A 14,289-nucleotide genomic window follows, 5' to 3' on the forward strand; every position below is an offset into this window, starting at 1 on the left:
CAATGGAGGATGCACACGGAGCTGCTTCTTCCATAGACATGAAAGGGGAAGCTCACAGTGCCCCTAAGAAACCAATGCCCGTTTCCTCTTTATACATCTGAAGCCAATAGTTATAATTCTACTGTATTTAGTATACTATGAAGTAAGTCCTAACTCTCACATTAAAACATATTTAACCCTTAAATTACATTGATTATGGTTCTATAAATTGGTAATAGAAATACATTTATTCATCTTAATTAGCAAAACTTAAAACTCTGACGCCAAATAAAGGTTCACTTAAATACAAATGTTTCCACTTACCTTGGCTGACAATGACATCTTTGTGTCTAGGGAGAGAAACGAAAGATATTCATATATGTAAATGTTATTTTGACAGTCTAGATCTTAAGATTCAGAGGTATTGACACTTTGCAACAATAACTAAAATATACTACACAATAAATCATATACATGAAAGATGATGGATAATAATATTTTTTCATTAAAATGGATTTTTCATTTAAAACCACTTTATAAGCTTTATATATCTTTTATATTTTTAAAAGTAACCTGGCTTAATATGAAACCAAAACATTGCATAGAGGAAAATATTCAGGATTTTTTTTTAAAAAAAGAGCTCTAACACAGAGATGGAGCTTCCTCTGGTGATTAGAATTGCACCATTCACTGAAGAGAAAATTGTGCATTACTCAAAGCATTAATTTTTTCACCCTGCATCTACCAGATCTGTTCCAGAGGGTCCCCCCGGGGGGGGGACATGGGGGAGGGGAGAAGATCCATCTTGTCAATGTTGTCCATGCCTCAGACAAACAGACACTGTTGGATTTCACAGATAATATGTTCGAGAGAGCTTTACTCTTAACTCAAGAGAACAATGAAGCACAAACTAGGAATCAAGTACTTACTTGTCTGCATTCTTGCCACTTTTGGATATCAATTTTGATGCAGAAGTTGCCCTCATTAGTTTATTACGACTGTCTTCTGAACTTTCCCATGCACCATGTGACTTTTCAATGGTTGATGATCTTTTTACGCTAGGGGGGTGAAAAGAGAGAACATTTTATTTCCATTGTTAAACCAGGAACTAATGAGACAATGAAAGTTTTTGTACTGGAAATGCAACAGATCAAGCAGCAGGAGATGAAAGAAATGCCAGGGCAGGCCATCCTTCACGCAAATCCAGAAGACCCCCAGAAATAAGGATTAGAAAAAAATGCTCTAACTGGATCTTTGAAGACAGTCCAAAGGGCAACTTTTTTTAAAAAAAACTCTCTTTAATGGAATTTTAAAAGGTTACTGTGGGCAGAAAGTAGTTCAGAGTCTACTGTTATTTGTCTGGGTAATTTGCAGAAGATCAGAAGGATTTCTGATTCCCACTTGTTTAACAATAACAACAACTGAAAAGCTCCCTCTCACCCCCAATTTACAGTATTGAGAAATAACACTTGGGTGGAAATTGATTTGGGTGTGAAAAGGCTTGTGAGCTTGACTCTGGAGCTGTTCACAAATCCCGGGAGTGAACATGTGCTCAGATGTGCTCTCATGTGTTCCTTAAATTTTAGCAAACATTCACCAACACAAACAATTATTTTGTATGTGGCTCTGGTTAGTGGACCTCAAGATTCTAGTAAAAAGGAGGAGGAGATACGGCAAACCTCTGAGGTTCACCCGCCCCTGGTGTGGAATGCAGACCTGGAAGATCTTAATGCTTCTTGTAGATGGGGAAAAATAGCTGGAAATAATCTTTAAGTCAGAGAGGATACTAGATAAGAAATCTGGTGTAGTGATTGACTCAGGCCTTAGCTAGACCTAGCAGTTTAGCAGGACAGAGGGGTGAAGTTCTTGCAATATTTTCATTGTGAGATCTCCCTCTGTTCTCATGCAGTGCACAACAACCTCAGAGGGAGAGGTGTCGTGCCCGCCATTTTGTTTTTTCTTAAAGGAGATGATGCGCATGAGCGGTCATGTGCAAAAGGTGTTTTTTTTTTTAAAAAAAAAATCCCCGCTACCCCACCCCACCCCACCCCCCGATGGGTGCAGTGCTCCTGAGCAGTTCTGCTTCCTGTGCACGGGTCCTGGCTCTTGCGAGGAGCCGCGAGGGACCAGGACAAACTGTGATGCCCACACACATGTTCCGCGGTCTCAGGCTCAGCCCAGAACCGCGGACAAACCAGGCTCAAAGGGTAGGGTGAGATCCCGGGGCAAGGGAGGGATCATCCCTCCCTGATCCCAGGATCCCTTGTGTGTCTAGCTATGGCCTCAGTATGTGAACTAGAAACTTCCTTGTTCAAGTTTCATCTCAGCCAAGTCTACTTAAAAATATAAGACGAGCCCTGCTGGATTAGCCAAAGGTCTATCTAGTTCAGTGTTCTGATCCTACAGTGGACAACTAGCTGCCTGGGGGAAAACCACAAGTAGGACATGTTCTCCAACAACTGGTGTACATTGGCATGATGCCTACCGGAGATAGCATACAGGTGTCAAGACTAGTAGCCATTCTCCTCCATTCTCCTCTGTCTTAGCTTTCTCCGTCCTCCATTCCCAATATAAGGATAATACTACGGGGACCTCATTTTACATAATCTTATTTCACACGGATTTTAATAATCTATGTGAAACTCTCAGAAATGTTATATAAAGTTCCTTTTATTTATGTTTTGCTCTCACATATTTTGTAGCCTTAACCAAATACTTCATACAACATATTAAATGTAACAAGCCTCTCTTTTGGGGGTGGGGGGTGGGATGGGCAATGTCACCATCCCACAAACCTTCTGCAATTTAAAACTCTGCTTTTGAAAACTTTTTCTTTTCTTGGTTTAGATGCAGGACTGCTACATGGGAAGGCAAAGGCTTGATTCACATCACAATCCGGACAGTTGCCCAATAGACAGCCTTGCAACACATCCAGTTAAAACAATTTTGGGAAAGACGGTATGTGCAAGCGATCAACTGCAAGTTTATTTCCACAAGACCTTCAAAAGCTAGAGGTGGAGGGGAAAAAGAGTGAAAAAAAGGTTATGAAGTCAAACATTAGAAAACACACGCACATTTCCTTTTGCTGAGGTGGCAGCAGATTAATATGCTAAACTCAAGAACAGATGCCTTTGTACAGCAAGATGCAAGACAGAACAGACCAAAGTCCACTTTAAGATAAGTTTGTGCAAGATAACAGAGAGTTTACGAGGGACTGTTAAACATGCGTTAGGTAGGGCTGCATCAAATACACTGATGTTGCTACACAGGAAGCACTCTCCATTTAAAGGAAAAACACACAAGCTGAATGTTGTAACTTGTGACAAAGATACATCTCCTTTGTTGTTTGTCCAGGTGCCGGAAAAGTAGAGTTGGAGGTAGCTTCCCAGCGCGTGTGCACACGCAAAGAACGGGTCATATTATTGTCACATGTGAAGATTTACACCTAGGCTTCAATCCAAAGGTGGACCTATACAAGCAGAAGGCACTTCTGCATACAGAAGATGCCCTCACATTTCTGCTCCCTCCATGATGCAGCCTGCCAGGCTGTTGAAGGTTCTCAGACCTTCAAGAATGTCTTTTCAAGGAATGGAGAGGCTGCAGTGAGAAGGAAGGGGTAAGAAAGGCCAGTTGCATGAGTGGAATTCTGCTTGCGTGTCTTAGGACTCAAGCCATGGTTTCTATATAAGGAACTCATAATGCTTGAAGCAGCTTTTAAGTAAAAATGTCTGGATTTCCTCTCTTTGGCAAGTGTGAATGACACAGTCATCTGCTTGCAATTCAGTGTCCAATGTGTGTTAAATATATTGGGTCAAATCCAGGCTAAATTTGTTGCATTTGGGTCCCACTGAAACCAATGGGTTTAAGTTAGTCATGACTTAAATCTCATTTGATTTCAATGAAACCTAAGTTTAACTTAGTCTGGAATCAATCCATAGATTAAATTCTCAAACGCAACTGATGATAACAGAATATCATATTCCACTAAGTTGACCAGCTACACTTTACAAATAAGTTTTAAAAAGACATTTCACTTGATCTTGAAGCCTTTTTCATAAATAATTGTTTTCACAATAGCTGCTTTAATTAAAACACATAACTACAGTTGTTCTACTCTGCTAATGTAGTTGGAGAGAACTGATTTTAAGAAGAGATTTTAAGGAATGATTTTTATCTTCCACTGCCCTATGGTTAGACCACATGCTTAGCATGAGGAAGGCTCAAAATCTAAACATCTGTAACAAAATCAGGTAGCAGGTGATAAGAAAAACAGCTGCCCAAGAGGCCTGCCGCAAAGCAAAGATTGCAGAGGAGGCGATATAAAACACCCAACACACTAAATAGCAGCCAGAGAAGCAAGGAGCCGAAATTAAGGATTATAATGTATACTCAGTATGCCATACTTAGTATACTCAGTATGCCATCGCACATAAGCAGCTCAAAATATTCACTGGGTTTATTTACAGAAACTATGGAATGCATTTAGGTTCAAATGTAATCTCTGCAGATTTCTATTACAGTAACAGATCCGAATATTGTGATCGAGATTTCATTAAACTGTAAGTGCCATTCCCATGTTTACAAGGAAGCACTGCAATACCACGTGTGTGAGACGGGGACGAAACGGTTAGATTCAGAAGTAGGTAGTCCCATGCTGAACAGCCATACCACCCTCCCAGGCATAGGCGTACACAGCACATTTCGTTAGGGTGTGCATCCAGGATTAATTTTTTTTTAAAAAAAAGATGAACGTTTATTGAATAGTCATAAAGGACATTATTTTTATTCATTTATTTATTAAACACTGTAAACACTGGTGCCCTACTCTGTGTTTGGCTAGCCTGATCATGGGAGGGCGATTGCAGTGGGTGGGGGGAATGAGGAGATGCTTCTCAAGCATTGGTGGGTTTGGTGGTGACACTGGCCTTTTCATTCCTGCTGCCAGGAGCAATGAGAGCTTCGACTATTGGGCGGTATAAAAATGCAAAAAAGTAAACAATGATGCTCTATTGGAGGCAGCAGTTCTTTGGCGTGGAAGCAGAGCAGCCGGAGGGCAGCCCAAGGGTCATTCCCACTGTGTCTTGATCCACTCAATGCCCCCCTCAATTCAGCACTTATTGCTTGAGACATTAGGGTGTGCCTGGGCACACCTGGCACAGCCCTTGCGCACACCTATGCTCCCAGGAATGTTCTTTCCCTTTGGCTGATGTTACACTATAATAAAGGGCCTCCCTGTAATCAGCGTATCTTCATCAGTGATCCTGTTGCCTGTCCCTCAGCCAAGAGAAGCTAGGTTGGTGGGTATCCAAGATGGGCCCTTTTCTGTAGTAGCACCTGAACTCTGGACCTACCTCCCGAGGGAGGTTAGGTTTGCTCCATCCCTTCTGAGTTAGGCCTTTGAAATATTCTTTTCGCTTGTTTTAAACACTGTTTTTGTTTCTATTTATGTTAGCTTGTGATTTTGGGAGGGTATTATCGTTACTTTTTAAATCGTACATTTTTGCCCCATGGGGGAAATAAATGATTTAGAAATATTTTTAATAAATAAATAGATAAATTTGGGGTGGTGGGTAGGGGGGAATTGAACCTAGGGGAGTAGCCTGGTGGAGAACTACTCCTTGGCAAAGAGCAGGATAAATTCCCTAAAACTTGAATCCTTGCCATTCCTTTGAGGAGAAGGATGGGTAGGTTTCTACAAAGAATGAACAACTTTTCGAGAGATAAGAACACAGAGGCATGCTTTTAATTGGGAATAAAGCATAGTGTTAGTATTTTTGCAACCACTTCCTAACTCTTGTACTTGGGTACTTAGGAAACCTTTTGCCTGGAGCAGAGCTCTTGACTTCTGAAGTCTGCCTGTGTGTTGGGTGAATCTGTGCAGAGGGCTGGGGAGAAGGTGAAGGTGATGCTTGAATTTGTGGGCTTTGATCATGAGAATGAGAGTCCTCTTTTTTCTCTGCATGTCCTTGAAGTTTTTCCTTCTTTTTTTCTGTACCGCTGCAAAACAAGGCATAAGAAAGGTATATATAAAAAATAATAATTAAAAAGCAAACAAGTGGAGGGGGAAAATATCCATGAAAACATTTGCTCAAAGGGAAAAATAATAATTAAATATGTCAGAATACTACTACTACTACTACTGATAATAATAATAATAAATTTATTTATTACCCGCCTCTCTCTCTGGATCAAGGCAGGGAACAACATCAAATACAAAAATACTATAAAATACATAAAACTGACAGACATCTTAAAATTTGACTGGATAGGCCTGCCGAAAGAGATCAGTCTTTACAGAAACCAAATACTTTCATAATTTTCATTACTCAATTTGCTTTAAGAACTTTCATTTACCCATTAAATAAAATGGGCAGCAGTTCTATGACTTTAGCCAACGAAGAATCTCATTGTTTTAGAGCACATGTCCTCTGTGATTCCTCCCCAACCCAAGCACAAGTATTTATTTATTTATTATTTATTTATTACATTTCTATACCGCCCAATAGCCGGAGCTCTCTGGGCGGTTCACAAAAATTAAAACCATTCAAAGTATAAAACAACAGTATAAAACCATAATATAAAATAAAATATAACAGCTCAACCAGATAAAAACAGCAGCAATGCAAAATTACAAATTTAAGTATAGATTATATGCTGTATATATAAGTTATCACAAACCATATGCTTTTCTGCAAAAACCGAGAGGAGTTCTTAGTTTTTTAATGTATTTCTAAAGCATCTAAATCAGAGCTGGGCAACATATAGCCATCCAAATGCTTTGGCCTACAACTAGTGTGGTGTAGTGGGTTAGAATGTTGGACTGGAAGTCGGGAGATCCGGGTTCTAGTCCCCATCAACCATGGAAGCTCACTGGGTGACTTTGGGCCAGTCTCTCAGCCCAAACTACCTCACAGGGTTGTTGTGATGATAAAATGGAGAAGAGGAGGATTATGTACACCACCTTGGGTTCTGTGGAGTAAAAAAGGCAGGAGAAAAATGAAATAAATAAATACTATCATCCCTTGCCATTGGCTGTGCTTGCTAGGGGAAGGCCAAAACATCTAGAGAGCCACAAGTTGCCCACCATTGAAAGTTATATGTTGTTTCACCTCTCACATATGGTTATTTGGTGGCCTTGCAAATCAGCCCCGAAATGCACCGTACAAGGCTTAGTTTACATTTCTTAAAACATCAGTGCTAGAGTTAACTTTCAACTTTTTCCAGAATCTCTGACAAGGCAATATAGTACTGGAAAAACAAACTGCAGGAAATGTCTTACCACTAAAGAAAATAAGTTTGAAGATTATTATTATGACAGCTGTATTGGCAGCAGTTACTTGCTGGTATTGTGACAGTCTTCACGCCAGTTATTCTAGAGTGAATCAAATATTGCCTCTCAAGCTGCCTCTTGCATCATTACGTCCTAGATCAGGGCTCATTTGGTAATGGCGGCTACACTGCAAATGGGGCTACTAATGTCCTCCTGCCGCTCCTGTCATTACACAAACGTTCATGGTTTGAATAGCTTTTCTACTAACATGGTATAATACCACACTTGATGGGCATATTATTTCATGATCGTCATGATCTGAGATCACTAATCCGGTCTTATGTCACCATTTGAAATAGTCTGGATAGAGCTTTGAAATTATGATGTTTGGAAGACAAATAATTTGAGTTTATTTTAATGTCTTTCTATGCAATCCCTTCCTGTAGGTTAAATGTAGAAGACATTGAAAGGCACATGGCACTTACTTTAGCACAAAAAAACCAAAAAACCAGGCATGGAGACAACCACCATTGTCCAAATGGGTGCACAGCAGATATGTGGCACAGAGCATATTATTCTGGTTCGTTGTACATCAGATGCGAAACCAACTTGCAATCTACAACACCTCATTCTCAGCTTTGTGTGTATAATAGATATTGCTGTAAGATTTTCAGTACTAAGGAGGGCAAGAAAGATCCACCAGAGCTCACCCAATTATGCCCTATTGTGCTTATTATTCTACTGGAGTGGTTAAACATGCAATTCTCTTATTCACATGACAAATTTTCCAATGTGGGTTGAAGGTTGCTTCCTTGTAGTAAAGGAAAAAAGTATACACCATCACATGTGTTTAAAATGCATATTTCAGAATGCTTGCAGATCATGGGTGAAAGGGTCCCTCAGTGATAGATAAAAAAAGTCACAAGGTTTTGGCATAACTTAATTCATTTCTGAAATATTATAATCAATGCAAGCTGTGCCATTAGCCTGTGCATGTATTTGCTGTAAGAATTCAGCTTCATCTCTCCTCAAATTGTTTTTCTTCACTGAGCTCTAACAGTAAAAAAAGAAAAGAAAAGACTACATACTAGCTGTAAAAATAGAATATCCTCAAATGTTGAAACTTGTTGTATGACAGGACGCGCTAATCTTAGGAGCTATGGAGAGAATTACATTCCACAGCCATGAGAAGGAGTAGGGAAAAAACCCTTAGATGAATGCAATCTAGCAAGAATTTTGCTGAGTGCTTCGGCAGAACAAAAACTACAGCAGAGTATGAGTTAATTATGGGGTGCGCTCCAGAAACCCACCGCTATGCTAGCCTTTTACTCCAAGAGAAAAAGGAGTGTAGATCTAGGGCCTTGCTAGACGGCAGGTTAGCCCGATGTGGGCCCGGGCTCGTCCCTGTGCATCCAAATGACGCACAGAGGATCTCGGGCTCAGGCAGGGCTCAAGCTACCCTGCCCCTGGGCTAACTGGCACCGCTTTTGGCCCAGTTTTCCCCACGGTCTCGGACTTAGCCCGAGACCGCGGGCGTGAAGACCAGTCCACCGCTTTTCCTGGCTACCGCATTTACATGCGAGTAGCTGGGAAAAGCAGCGGATGGGCCGCAGCGCTCCCGCCGCCGAGCCCCCGGCCTGTGTTAGCCTCCGCCGCCAAGTCCCCTGGCCTGCAATCCCACCCACCCCATATCCCCAGCCTCCGTTAACCGCTTCCCCCTGGCCTGTAATCCCGCCGCCGCCGAGTCCCCAGCCTGTGATGCCCGGCGCTGCCATGTCCCCCAGCTGGGCATCACAAGCCAGCGACATAGCAGCGCTGGGCATCACAGACCGGGGACTCGGTGGTAGAGGCCAACACAGGCCAGGAACTCGGCGGCGGAGGCCAACACAGGCCAGGGACTTGGCGGCGGGATCGCAGGCCAGGGGACATGGAGGGTGGTGGGGAACAGAGGCTGGGGACATAGGGGGTGGGATCACAGGCCAGGGGACATGGGGGTGGTGGGAAACAGAGGCTGGGGACATGGGGGCGGGAAATGGAGGCTGGGGACATGGGGGGGCAGGATCGCAGGCCAGAGGACATGGGGTGGGTGGGAAACGGAGGCTGGGGACATGGGGGGGTGGGAAACAGAGGACATCGGGAGATTGCGGGGGATTGGAGGCCAGGGGAGATCGGGGGGAAATTGGGAGAAGGGGGGAGCAGGGGACCCAATTTTTTAAAAAAACTCACCTACCTTTTCTGGTGGTGCACTCCTGCGCACGCGGCCCCTTTAACCCTAAAGAAAAATGGCAGATGCGACGAGTCCTTCCAGCAGCCCGTCGTGTCTTACGTGTAGATAGGGGCGACGGCCCGCGCTACTTTTAGCGCGGGCCGCCCCTCCTCCCACACGGATTCCCCAGTAGGTCTAGCAAGGCCCCTAGAAACCCCAGGCACACCTAGGGCTCATCTACACCAAGCAGGATATTCCACTATGAAAGCGGTATGAAAAGGCGGGAGCCACACTACTGCTTTATAGCAGTATTGAAGTGCACTGAGAACTGTTGGGGTGCATTGACACATACCATATACCGCTTTCATACCATTTTCATTGTTATATCCTGCTTGGTATAGATGTGTCATGGGCCCAACAGTTGTCAGTGCACTTCATTACCACTATAAAGCAGTAGTGTAGATCCTGCAGTACACTTCAATATCACTATCAAGCAGTATTGTGGCTCCTGCCTTTTATATACCACTTTCATAGTGGAGTATCCTGCTTAGTGTAGATGAACCCCTAGAATCAGGAGACAGCATAGCCTTGTCCAGTGTGCTACAAACTACTAGAGCAGTTTCCCTAACCTGGTGCCTTGCAGATGTTTTGGACTTCAACTCTCATTAGCCCCAGTCAGGAATGGCCAGGAATCCTGTGAGTGGTAGTTCAAAACATCTGGAGGGCACCAGCTTAGGGAAGTCTGTGCTAAAACAACTGCAATGTCCTGGCCAGGGAATGGAGTTTCTAGCACCTTGGCAGGCTGCTGTAACTGCACATGCAAACCTGAGCAGCATCACTGCATAGTAGATGGGGCATGATATGGATTGAAGGCCTGGGAGTGTTAGTAAAATGCAGCTCAGTGGAATTCTCTTTCTCTACCACTAGCTTTGTTTCCTTTTGTTTTACTCTTGAAGCCCATTCATCTTAACCTTCCTCACTGGGTTGTTGTGTGTATATTAGGGGGAAACACAGATTGCCCTCAGCCTGAGATCCTGGGAGGTAGCTCAAAATACTAACATGATCAATGAAAAATAAATAACCCCCAAAGACAGGCAACATAAAACCCTTCAGGTAATCAAAAACCAAGCCAAACTTTGTTTCTATTCTCAAAGTATCCTAAATAATCCTGCTTTCTAAGTTTTGTTTTACTAATTTATAGACAGGACAAAAATAAATAAATGTTTAGAGTTATGGAATCATGCCTCATCCCTAATCCAAACTTGTCATTTAAAATGTGACCTTCCCGTTTAACCGAATTGCTGAGTATTCCAAGTTTTACCTGGAGAGAAACAAGACACGATAGTCAGCAGTCTCTATGGAGACAGGGAATCATTTCACAGATAATTTACCAAATGAAAAATTGCTGAGAATGCTGTGCTCTCACATCTCTTGTTGGCTTGGATCCAAACAGCCAGCTTCATAAGCAATGTTCTGGGTGGGGGTATTTTTTCCATCTATGCCACCTACGCTCCTGAGGAGGGTCTCACTGATCCTCTGGAGCAAGCTTTTTGGGGTGCAAGGGCTGCAGGTGGGGGAAGAAAATGGATTGACTCCTCAGGTGGCCATGTGTGCTACTTTACAGAGGAGGGGCCCTAAAGATACACATCACCAGTGAGCAGACGGAGCAAAGCACATAGGCCACTTGGTCACAGTCATCTACAATACGGTGAAATGTACTGTACTGCTATTTAAATTATAATAACCATTCCTAATTTTGCATCTATACATATATTAGCATATGGAAATTTCATGCAAATTTGTGTCCTTTTCTGGTGATGCAGAGTGGCCACCCTAGTGATTCTCCTGCCTTTAAATGGAGTATTTGGTCCCAGGTCATTATCTTTAGCAGCTAAGTGCCCAATTTACTCATCTGAAATATTAAAAGGGCAAGTTAAGACAAGGGAAAATTAAAATAAAGCATAAAAAATATTCTCCTGGTTTCTGTCTTAAAAAACCTCCCATGCAATAATGTACATTACCAATATACCAAGGTAATATTTTTTTTAAAAAAATGAAAAGATTTACCACAGAAAAGTCTAAAATAAGTATTTTTTTCAACTTGAATTATCATCAACTGTACTCTCTCTCCAACTAACATATGAATTACAACACAACAACATTATATTAAAAAATGTACATTATTTTTTTCTATTCCATTACTTATAAAATATAGTGAATAAGAAAATTCCTTTTGTTTCCCATCTTTTATATAACAAAATTCAGGAGAATCCAAGAACATTCAAGCGACACAACAAAGACCATTTTCTTTTCTTTTCTTTCTTTCTTTTAAGTGAAAACGACCAACTGGAGATAAAGGGTATACATGGCTTTTCAGTCACCACATCATTTATGATACACAATGCAAAGTGTTTTGAAAATTCAGTTCCATTTGTTTTGAAAAATTAAGAATATTTGAACACCACAGAGGCATATTATTGTTAGCCATTTTCCAGTACACCAAAGGTTAAGAAGAGACGTAGTTGTTACCACAACTCTCTCTCTCTCTCCCTCTCCCTCTTTTGTCATCCTGGGTTTCGCATTCAACAGACAAAATGGCCCCCTAACAAGGGAGCAGGTCAAATGGAAATATAGCCTTGGAAGAAGGAAGAGAGAGAAGTTAATGACCAAGAATCTCCAAAAAGCTATGGCCAGTCTTCGGTTGTGTTTTAATTCCCCTGAGCACTTAATTCACCTGAACATCCTCTTATTTGTTTTCTTATACGTATTTATTTAATGTTTTTAAGAGGAGAGGGCGAAGAAAAAATGTTATACCTTTTTGCAGCAGATGAGAGCGTTTCTTTCCTTGCTATAGGTACGGAAGGACTATGGCTGGTTTTCCTGCCCCCTGCGCTTCCGTTGGGAATACAGGACATGGAGATAGCTTCACGGAGGCCTGGCTGACCTATGACAAATACAATAAGAAGATCATGTGAAGCAGTCTTCCAAACATCCTTCTGACATTTAAACTGAGATGTATCGCATTTGAGATTGCTTTTGAGAGAACAACAGCGAAGATAAAAAGGCTAAACATCTGGTATGTGCATAGCTGCCTTGTCAGTCAACAACCACACTTGAGAAGAATCCAAGGAAAACAGCCCTTTGAAGTATTTTTAAAAAATCAATAAACCACCATTTGGAATAACAGTTTTTAATTTGCAATGGCTTCCTTTCATTTTGAAGTGGGGGGGGGGAGCTTTTTTCCTTAACACGAAGTAAATAAAGTTTCTTTCCAAGTTTAACTGTTGTCCTACATGGTAAAATCTGTGAATACGCTAGAAACAAAATAAAAACAGAAGCACCACCAGCATACCGAATGTACATACACACACATGCATGCAAACAGACCCTGTTCAGACAACATGTTAAGCCACAGTGGTTAAGCATTTTGAGCTAAACATTATGGCTTAGCGTCTCGTGTGAACCATTCCTAACCATGATGGCTACAGTTAACCACGTTTAAACACACTTAATAACCATTTTCTGCAAAAGGGTTAGCGCATAAGCATAGCTAAGTGTTTTGTCTGAACATGCCCAATCACACACACAAATCAAGCTCCGGAACACATAAATATTTGCAAATGAAATAAATAACTTGTTGATCAGATCTCAGCATGCGTTTGTTGTTGTGTAAAAATCCTGATATGGAAAAACTTAACTTTTAAAGTTCTTTTTAACCTTGGAAGACTATAGAAGGTAACCAAACAGAATTGGGTTGCCAGATGTCTTTAATTGCAATATTATTTTAAAGAAATACCCCTTACTTTAGGAACATCGGTTGCCAAGACAAAACAGATGGCTATTATGTCCACACTTGGGACGTATCTTGAAGTCTAGGAACAGAACAATCACCTTATGGATGAGAGCATGGTATGTTTTGTACAGAATTGTCTCTCCATGGAAGACAATTTTTCTATGCAACTCTCTGCCATCTCTCTTTGCCCACTGGTAAGTTGGGCTAGCGACCCATTTTAGCAAAGCATTCTAAAGTTTATAGCTTTTGTCCACCAGATGGCTCTTATTTCATCAACTGTAGCATACAGCTCCAATTTAATAAGCTGAGCCACTATCTATCATAATATTTTCCTGCTAAGCACCTTAACAGGATAGTGCATATATCTGACTCATGACAATGAATACAAACAAAGGTACAACAGGCATTGGAATTTTCTCTCTGTTCTCTTGTACAGAGGGTGCATCTATTTACTTAATGAGATGACATAATCTAGTACATTTATGCAGGAGATGATAGAACAAAGGGAGTTTAAACATTAGACGCTGGAGAAACATTATGAAGATCATTCAGTGGCTCTGATACAGGTGCAGGCACCATAGTTTATATGGAGCTCAAGAGACACATGGACCTTCAGTGTCAAAGGAAGTTCCTCTCGCACATTGCAGCCTAAGGAAACTTTGGCTAAGTGCCACCGAGTACTATTAACAGAATAGTTTTGTAGATCCTTCCCACTGAGAAACTACGTCTGAGATTTTTCATTTGCCCTTGAACTGTAAGTGAACTTCCCCTCATCCTGCATTATCATAATAGATCAATACCACAGAGGCTGCCATCGAAGCAATTATATGTAGTCATGAATGGAAGGGACACAACTGTATCAGCTCTAAATTTCCTGTCAGACATTAAATGGATTCCATGGACAAGGTGCCTTCATATTTCATGTGGAAATATATACATTCAGAGCCGAGATAGGTAGCTAGACATTTATCAAACGACAATAATGGAATTAAATTATTAATTCCATTAGGGAGAGTGCTCCACCTCTCCCTAACAGGTACA

At 41.5% G+C, this 14,289-nt stretch overlaps 1 protein-coding gene and 1 long non-coding RNA gene across 4 annotated transcripts in view; both read right to left on the reverse strand.

Annotated features, from left to right (window-relative positions):
- LOC134397394 (uncharacterized) overlaps positions 1-14,289 on the reverse strand; it is a 1,014,583-nt gene that overhangs the window by 58,407 nt on the left and 941,887 nt on the right. The window lies entirely within an intron of this gene.
- Positions 1-14,289, reverse strand: part of EML4 (EMAP like 4) — a 203,073-nt gene that overhangs the window by 58,407 nt on the left and 130,377 nt on the right. For 2 of the 3 annotated variants that reach the window (XM_063123997.1, XM_063123996.1), the window contains exons 3-6: positions 12,270-12,399; positions 5,797-5,976; positions 909-1,037; positions 304-329 (exon numbers count right to left, since the gene is read on the reverse strand). In XM_063123997.1, coding sequence (XP_062980067.1) covers positions 304-329; positions 909-1,037; positions 5,797-5,976; positions 12,270-12,399 — 465 coding nt within the window. Of the gene's footprint in view, positions 1-303; positions 330-908; positions 1,038-5,779; positions 5,977-12,269; positions 12,400-14,289 lie in introns of those variants that run through there. The other variant, XM_063123999.1, reaches the window with a different exon arrangement.

The sequence above is a fragment of the Elgaria multicarinata genome, chromosome 4 (genome assembly GCF_023053635.1).
Source record: "Elgaria multicarinata webbii isolate HBS135686 ecotype San Diego chromosome 4, rElgMul1.1.pri, whole genome shotgun sequence".
In the NCBI taxonomy this organism is placed as follows: domain Eukaryota; kingdom Metazoa; phylum Chordata; class Lepidosauria; order Squamata; family Anguidae; genus Elgaria; species Elgaria multicarinata.